The 8,562-nt window shown below is 46.0% G+C and overlaps 1 protein-coding gene across 1 annotated transcript; it reads left to right on the top strand.

Moving 5' to 3' along the window:
- Nucleotides 1-300: 300 nt before the first annotated feature.
- On the top strand, nucleotides 301-8,041 carry LOC108928832 (interleukin-2 receptor subunit beta-like). Its single transcript, XM_018742993.2, has 10 exons — nucleotides 301-413; nucleotides 1,613-1,706; nucleotides 2,514-2,619; nucleotides 2,766-2,844; nucleotides 4,194-4,284; nucleotides 4,460-4,593; nucleotides 4,697-4,898; nucleotides 4,996-5,104; nucleotides 5,198-5,282; nucleotides 7,063-8,041. Exons 2-10 carry the CDS (start codon nucleotides 1,619-1,621, stop codon nucleotides 7,801-7,803), a joined length of 1,635 nt encoding a protein of 544 aa, XP_018598509.2. The 5' UTR covers nucleotides 301-413; nucleotides 1,613-1,618; the 3' UTR covers nucleotides 7,804-8,041.
- The last annotated feature ends 521 nt before the right edge of the window (nucleotides 8,042-8,562 follow it).

Genomic DNA, 8,562 nt, shown 5'->3' with positions numbered 1-8,562 from the left:
ATGTTTGCGCGTGTTTACACATTCGTAAGAGTAACATGTTCGCAAAGATTCAGTGAAACAGGATGTGGTCTGAACGATCACTTTTGCCTCTATTTATACCTCACTGGGTTATGCGGGACCAGCAACCTAATGGTGTCTCGGGGCGCGTGGAAGTGTTTTTTTGCATCTTACCCAGTGAGTTCTATGAAGACTCCACTCATTTCAGCTTCCTGCAACATACGTCATAGTTTCAAGGTTGCGGTTTGCCTATTTCACCATAAAATGTCACTGGGCACTTTGATCGTAAAGGCAGACTGACTGATATATCAGCCTGAAGACAGAGCGAGGGTTTTAGTTCAGCAGGCCAAGAGTGACGGAGTACGTGATCTGGTGCCACAGCATCAAGATTGCAGAACGTTCTGGACTGGAGTGAGGTAAAATTTATCATGGAAGCTAATTCACTACCGAATTTCCTTTCCTCCTCAATTAGAGAGAGAGAAAAAAATAGACTTAATCTGTCAACGGGTTTACGAACTTTGTTTGTACGTTAGTAACATTTATTTGCTCGAATTTAATTACTTAAAAGTAATTTAAAAACCCGGATTACTTGAAAAATCAATTGTTCCGTTCTTGCCGTACGCCGCACTGTTTACGAAAAAGTCAACAATCTGTATTTTTTTTTTTTTTTAAGCGCGATAACAACGGCTGCTATTATTCCAAGTAGTTCTTTCATTTTTTTTCAGTCGCGCTCGTGTTTGAAAGCTTAGTAAAAACGTGTTGGCTGTAGCTCTTGCACTGGTCGCATGTGTGGGTTTCAAGAGAATTTTACAAACCTTCTGTTATAAGATGTGAACAGGATCAAGTCAAAACACACACAGCCACTCTTTCCTATGAAGAAGTGGTGCCGCTATCTTGTTTTCACGCCCGTTCTTGCGTGTGGAGGAAAACAAGCCTTTTCAACGTAGCATCAGAGACGAGATGAGACGTACCATCGCAACTCAATTATTACACGTCACATAAAGTGGGTTCCTTTCTGCTCTCGCACCGATGTCGTGTCGATAAGTGAGACGGGTGGGTATAGGAAGGATGCTGTTTCATTAGCCATTAATGTGGTTGCCTGAGAAGAGAATCTTTTCAAACAGATAATGATCCATGATGATGCCATTTTTCAGAGCTGCGGGGAATGTCCAGGACTTAACCTTTCCCTGCTTTAAATGTGGAGGAGAGGTATTAAAAACACTGGGACAATCCAGCTGACAGGGGCATTGATATCGCAACGTCGAATGTGCTGTTTTCGACATGTCCCGTATGAGATGCCGGCACTCTGCTGGCGGCTTGAGGCCACTTTCAGTTCTCGCTTTCCGTATGAATCACTCAAGCTCCATCAGGCTGGCTCCCATGGTCGCCACTCTTAGTGGCCCTCTGGGGTTGGCTGCTGAGGTTGGTTCACCTCTTTGACACGCATGGTTGCATCTTGAAGTGGGGTCTCACGATCGCTTCTTGTGGACCAAGCACAATACTAGTGCTTAATGGAAGAATACTGCTGAAACCAGGGTGACCGACGTTGACTTGAAGCAAGCAATGCTGGCTGATACGAGCTGAACATCTCTCTGGATTTCTTATCTCCATTCAGGGTGAGATGGGGAAGGCAGTGACGGCGGCAGCGTTGCTGAGCTCTAACGTACTTTTGCTCCTTCTACAATCCCAGCTGAGCACATGTACCCAAAGTAAGTGCCCGTGGCTCGTAAAGGCTTAGAAAGGCTTAGACACACTTGAGATTGTTACATTTATTAATGGTTTAATGCAAGGATGTGCAACTCAAGGATCTGAGTCCTTGTGACACTGGAATGTATGTGATGGATTTACACCAAGATACAAGGTCAGGCAAGGGTGTGGTGGCACAGCGGAACAGCGCACAGCGGGTTTGGCCAGGGCCCGCTGTGTGGTGCATCTGGGGTTCAAGTCCTGCTTGAGGTGCCTTTGGTGGACTGGTGTCCTGTCCAGGTTGTGTCCTCTCCCCCTTTAGCCTTATACCATGAATTGCTGGGTTAGTCTTCAGTTTGCCATGACCCCACTTGGGACAAGCAGTTGTAAACGCTGTGTGTGTGTACTAGGTCAGGTTACTTACTACCCAAATGTCTGTTTCAGTCAAGCAATGACTTTAGACTTGTGTCATAGCAAGAATCTGTATGAGAACCGAGCAGCAAAGTTGTGCACCTATGCTCTAAAACAATGAAGGAGAGTCATCCAAGCAGATGATGCTCATACTGTACCCTTACGCACCTAACGTGAAGACTTCCACAGGGGACAGCTAGAATTTATACAGTAAGTACTGTGTGTTCTTGTATGAGATATAGGAAGTGGCCTAAATTATAGCGGTGTGCGATGTACATTTGGTATGAAGCACCAGTGGTGACGCAGAGGACTGGAGATCCCGCTTGAGTTTAAGTCAGTCAGACAAATAGAATAATGAGGATAACAGGAGTGGCAGATGTCACCGTTTTTTTATTGCTCCCTTCTCCTTCAACCAATAGGTCTCACCTGCGTCAATGACTACATCAACAACATCACCTGCGTTTGGAACAGCTCAAAGACACAGCCCGGCGTGCCCTGCACCCTCAGCGGTACCAAGGCAGAGAAGTAAGGGCTGGGCAAACATGCGTTGTGGAAATGGACGGGTGCTTTGGATGTTCTGTAACAGTCAACACCTCCATATATGCGGGTGACCCCACAGGGTTTTGTTTCAGAGTCACAAGATTTAAATGACTGGTTCTCTTCTTCACCAGGACAAGGACCTGTGCCCTGAAGCCGCTGCATGGAGCGAATGGCATTTTGCAAAGGTGCCACCTTGTTTTTGAGCAAAACGTAAGATAATAATTCAGAACATAATTTTTCCAGTAAAAGTTAGTGTTTCACGATACATGATATATAATGAGAAATAGTTACTTTGTGCAGTTTATTTTAGCTTTATTTTTCATTAAATTCAACCATTAAAATGTGAGTTACACTTCAGCCTGAAATTACAGGTGGTTCCCGATTTACGATGCGTTTACGTTCCATGAAACCCATCATAAGTCGAAAATATCGTAAGTCCAAAACGCAAATAATACACACCTCTGCGTGACAGACTGGGAGATGCGGATCGCTGCCGCTGCATCACGAGAGAATATCGCTCCGCATATCGCTTGCCCGGGAAAAAAATCGAAATTCAAAATTTGACGTACAGTTTCTAATGAATGTCTGTCGCCAGGTCACCATCGTAAAGTCGAAAAAATCCCAAGTCAAACCATCGTAAATCAGGGACCACCTGTATAAAAAAAAATCACCTGCCGTAGCAAAGTAAAATTTTCTTAGATTCCTTAAACAGAATTTTATCAGCCTTGTGGATGAGATGAAAATCGTGATTGACAGTCTTTTTTGTCTCCTTTACCCATTCAGCTACAACCCCGATGCTGTTTTTGACAAAGATACAGAAGCTAAATTCATTACTCTTGTCTAAAGCATATATGATCACTGAAGGTCTTCATAATTGCATTCTATTGTATTCTAATTGTATTTTATTACAATGATTTACAACAGAAGCTCCCTCAGCAAATACGTGATTGGCTTGTCTAACACACTCGCATTAAAAAACGAATATTCATCTCCATCATAATTCAACTGAATTTTAGAAGATTTGATCTAAATTTTGGAACTTCTCAGACAGTGCTAGATAGCCATCTCTGCTAAATGCTGTTTAATTACCTGACCACAGTACTGTAATGTATTGCCATGGATCTTATTTACTGGAATAGTTATGCATTTCTATTTTCCTTGTACAGTATTGAGTGTCTGCATTTTTGCTACACTGTTCTGGTGTCCATTATTTTTTTTAAATTTTAACATTAACATTGGCTAATACGTTTCAGTTAGGTTATGCACTCATCTAACGTACATATCTAATTTATGGACATTACAATGGTTATGATTATTGATACACAGCTAGGGACCAACAGCATCTTGGGTGAAATACTTTAAAATAAGGACATTTATATCTGAAGTTTGATTAAGAATTCAGAAATTTCCCTACAAAATTGCCATTTTCCCATAAAGGATTCATTGTGGAATTTGAATCTTTTAGGTCACATGTTGTTCAAGTAACATTCATTTATGAAGCTGCACCTTAGGTATGAATCTGTGAGCAGATTTCACAAACTTTCATATCCCACTTTCAGAGTTTCATTGCGCTGGACAAGATACCCCTTAGTGTCAAGTGTGGGAACTCTACTGTTGCTGTTTGGAAAGACTACATGCCAAGTAACAACAGTAAGTTTTCCCTGTCGTTGTTTAGGCAGACAGTTTGTAGAAAAAAAAGAAAAAAGAAAATAAATGTATTGCTACTGTTAACCTGCTGCTAGGATACAGTGATGTATGTAATCTCGCTATACCGCTCTGATGTTTATTTTGTTGTTGTTTTGCGGTGTGTTTGTGTGTTTTTCAGTCAAAATGCATCCGCCTAACAAAATTGTTGTCAACCTGGCCAACGTTTCATGGAGTCCCGGCACACCTCTTTCGCAAAGAATTTTCTCGTACCATTTCCAGTTTCAGTTTAAGCTGCAGACCCAACAATGGGAGGTGAGCAGAGCTGAGGAATTCTGGGGGGTTGCGGAGACGTCTGCTGCAGGGCTGCAGGCTGCAACATCGCCACGGTAACAAGCATTCAGTTTCTTCCTCCTAGGATGTTCAGCAGATCAATGTCCAGAACAAACAGCAGTGGTTAAAGCTGAATGAGGACAACCTTGATAAAGGAGCGACCTATGAGGCCCGTGTTCGAGTCAAACCAGATGTACATCTTGTGGGAGAGTGGAGTGACTGGAGCCCAGTTGCTACTTGGAGATCTGAGGTTGGAGAACCACTCAGAGCGAAAGAGGCAAAGAGAGGTACCGACGTCCACTTTTCACGTCGTTCCCTACGTTAAGCTTTGTAGCTCATCCCCTCCGAGTAGTGATGTGACCACCATGTGTCTGCGTTTCTTAGAGCCTTTAGGGGACAGTTTGGACTCGGTGGCCCTTACTGTGGTAACAGTGACTGGCGTCGTATGCTTGGCGCTGCTGGTCCTGGTCTGCACCATCTTTCGGGACAAATGGTAGGTTCCTCCGAACTGCCTCCTTCGGCTCACTGGGTTTGAGATCTTCCCAGCCTGTGGCCTCACCTCCCGTCTCCCCTCTGTCATCGCCAGGGTTGACAAGGTCAAATTCCAGCACATTCCAGATCCCTCCAAGTACTTTGACAATCTCACCTCGATGCACGGAGGAAACTTCCAGGTATTTACCCGAAATCACATAGCATGAACGGTGTCTTTAACCCGGCTTCAGCCAACATCCTGCAGATTTTCACAGAAGATTTACCAGCAGATATGTTCTTGTCACGCTGAATATAGTTGGCTACGGAGAGCAACAGTTCTTAGATGTGATGCTTCTCGCCAAACCGTTCAAGGAACAAGTCCACCACAGGAAAAGCCCCGGTTTCCCTGGGAAATGCATTTCGAGTATTGCCCCTTGGTGTGGTTTTCTTTGTTTCTTTGAATCCCTCTCGGGAACGGATACGCGCAGACACTCTTTCTCACTCTCTCACTTTCTCTCTGCCGCCTCCCTCCCTCTCCCTCTACAGCAAACTCGAGATATCTTTGTCAGCATGATAAATGTCTCATTTGCATTACCAAGTCTATTGATCAAATGGGGTGAGTAAAAACAACACAGTAACGGTATTACCAATAATAATAATAACGCATTAAGCTGAAAGATTGACATTACGTTGTTGGTATATACCTTAATGAAGAAATTCTTGGCTATCCTCAAAATTAGGGGCTAGCTATGTCCAAATTCATACGTTTTCACAAAATTCATACCTTTTTGTTAATATAGGAGCTCTCTGTCGCTCTGATGCTGGCCTGTTGGTCAGCGGTCAATTTGTACTACATTAGCAGTACATGGATATGGTTTTTTAAAAAAGTTAACGAACATGATTAATTTAAACGTTTTAAGAAATTTGCAGGCTTCTATAATTCTCGTACATTGTAAAGGCGAAGCGGGTCTGTGTCTGCCTCATTTTGGGTTGAATTTTCGCACAGCCTTTTTTGAGAAGCCTGGGTTTTTCTTCGTCTTTATGCCCAGGCTGTGGTCTTTCTGTCTACACTGCCAAGGTGGTTTTTGTTTTTTTTTCTTCTGTCTCTCTGGTCACATTTTGTGTTTTTTGGCCTGGAGAGCAGTACATTTTCCTTTTTTTTTTTTTGGTTCGTCCCAGCGGTTCACATTTTGTTAGTTGCTTTTGTTCGTGACTTGCCGGGGCTTGATGGATCCCATCTCACTTTGCAGAGATCATGCCCTTAGGTTGCGTGATGCTGCTGAATTCAGAGTCAGAATTAACCGCGTTTGGGGATTTTATCTGCAGCCTCCTGATATTTCAGGGCATTGTAATGATATGAGTCTTTGTTTCTTTCCATTTCCTTGCCCGTCTCACTTTCTCTTGCATCGCCTTTGTTTTTCTTTTTCTCCCCAACTGTTCTCTTATCTGCTATCTCTCTCTCGCGCTCTCTCTCCGTGCGTCTCTCTCCATGTCTCTCCTTCTCTCGCTCTCTGATCCGCGTTCAACCTCAATGGACCGGAGCCAAAATGGCGATGTATCGACATATTCTTGCGGCGGAGGACGCAAACAGAACACATACAGACACATGCGAATATTGCCCGGAACCGAAATCAGTCCTTTATTTGTGTTTTTCGATTCATTTCAACTCAAAAGTGTGGGCGAGTCTGTCTTGCCTTTCATGCATTCTAATGAGAGGAAGCAAAGAGACTGCCAGAAGTAATTTTGGCTTTTGTTCCAGGGTACAGCGCTTACCCACTTAACTGGACGCATAATGATTTCATAACGCAGACAGGTATACTGAGAGAGCACTAAAATGTGTGGTTTTGCGGTGTTGGTGAAATGCGCTTATGTTACAAGAATAAATGTAAATGTAGTCCACGTAGACAGCAAGGGAGTCTCCGCGCCGCAGGCTGGCCGTTCCTGTGGTATTCGGCCCACACCTCTCCCGTTCCTCCGCAGGCATGGCTGAAATCCACGTACGCCCCGCATTCCTTTGACATCCGCCAGTTTTCCGAGGACATCTCCTCGGTGGAGGTCTCCGCGGTTAAGGACACGGCCCCGCTGACCTGCCTCGATTACAGCAGTCTCGCCGAGCACTGGGACAGCAGCGGCCAGTCCTTCTACTCCAACATGGGCTACTTCTACTCGCGGTACCCCGGCTCCTACGAGATTGAGCCCTGCTCTCTATACTTCAGCTACCAGCCTGGGGAGGGGCTCTCCGGAAGGGAGAAAGACACGCAGAGCACGGTGAACCCGGGCCCCCTCCAGTCCAGCTCCTCCTACGAACGCCTCGAGCAGCTCAGAGAAGCCGGCGGGCAGCCGCAGGCATCTGATTCCGGTTTCGGGACACTGAAGGACGTTCAGGAGGAGACGGGGGAGGAGGCTGAGGCAAAGGAAGAGGAAGAGGGTCGTCTGAAGGATTCTGCCGATCGCAGCCCCTCTGCCCCTGCGCTGTCGTATCCAACGCCTTTCCAGATGCCACCTTTCCTGCCCCACTACCCCCAGGCCCTTAACAACTTCCCACAGTTTCTCCTCCCTCTCCCAAGGTTTGGCTTGAACATAGAGAGCTGTGCTCCCGCTCCCTTGGAACAGCCTGGGGTCCCACCTGGTAGGTCTGCCTCGGTAAAGTTAGAGCCCTCCAGTGGTGGGTACATGTCACTACAGGACATGCCTGGCAACGGCGGCAACAAGTCCATCTGAGGGCCTGCGGACACAAAGTCGTTTTGGCCAGGCAGCTGTGACGCCACCATAGGGGAAGTCTGTGAACAAGCTACTTCAGCCGTCTCAAGGAAACCCAAGGCTGAAAACTGCTCAAATTGGGCAACTTTGTCATCGGACATTTGTAATAGCTGTGAAAGCTGCATCGAAAATGGAAAAGTGATCAAGGCTTACAAGGACTCCTCGCCTCCTTCCATGTTCATTAGATGACACACACACACACACACACATTTTCGGAACCGCTTGTCCCATACGGGGTCGCGGGGAACCGGAGCCTACCCGGTAACACAGGGCGTAAGGCCGGAGGGGGAGGGGACACACCCAGGACGGGACGCCAGTCCATCGCAAGGCACCCCAAGCGGGACTCGAACCCCAGACCCACTGCACCACCGCACCCCCTCATTAGATGACATCTCGGAGTATTTGTATTTTCTATGAGAGGTGCGTCGCTCAGGAGAAAAGCTTCTACTAAATGAACAAATGTAAATTTAAACATAGAAGTTCGATCGTGCATGCGCCCCAGACCGGCGGCAGCGAAGGAAAGGAAAGTTCAGGGCTGACGGGTAATGTGTCACTGAAGCAGGCCAGCCTACAGGAGACACCGTGGTAGTTCAGTGTGCCACGTTTGCTTAGTCCCACATTTCCATCCATAAACGGAAGTTCTGAAGCTGCAGTGGAGACTGCAGTTAGGCACGGAGTGCGCGCATGTGTGTCATGGGGAGTTCGACCCGCATGCGATGT

This window comes from Scleropages formosus, chromosome 3 (assembly GCF_900964775.1).
Source record: "Scleropages formosus chromosome 3, fSclFor1.1, whole genome shotgun sequence".
Taxonomy (NCBI): domain Eukaryota; kingdom Metazoa; phylum Chordata; class Actinopteri; order Osteoglossiformes; family Osteoglossidae; genus Scleropages; species Scleropages formosus.
The sequence above is the reverse complement of the archived record's forward strand: the minus strand, read 5'-3'. Positions and strand labels throughout refer to the sequence as shown.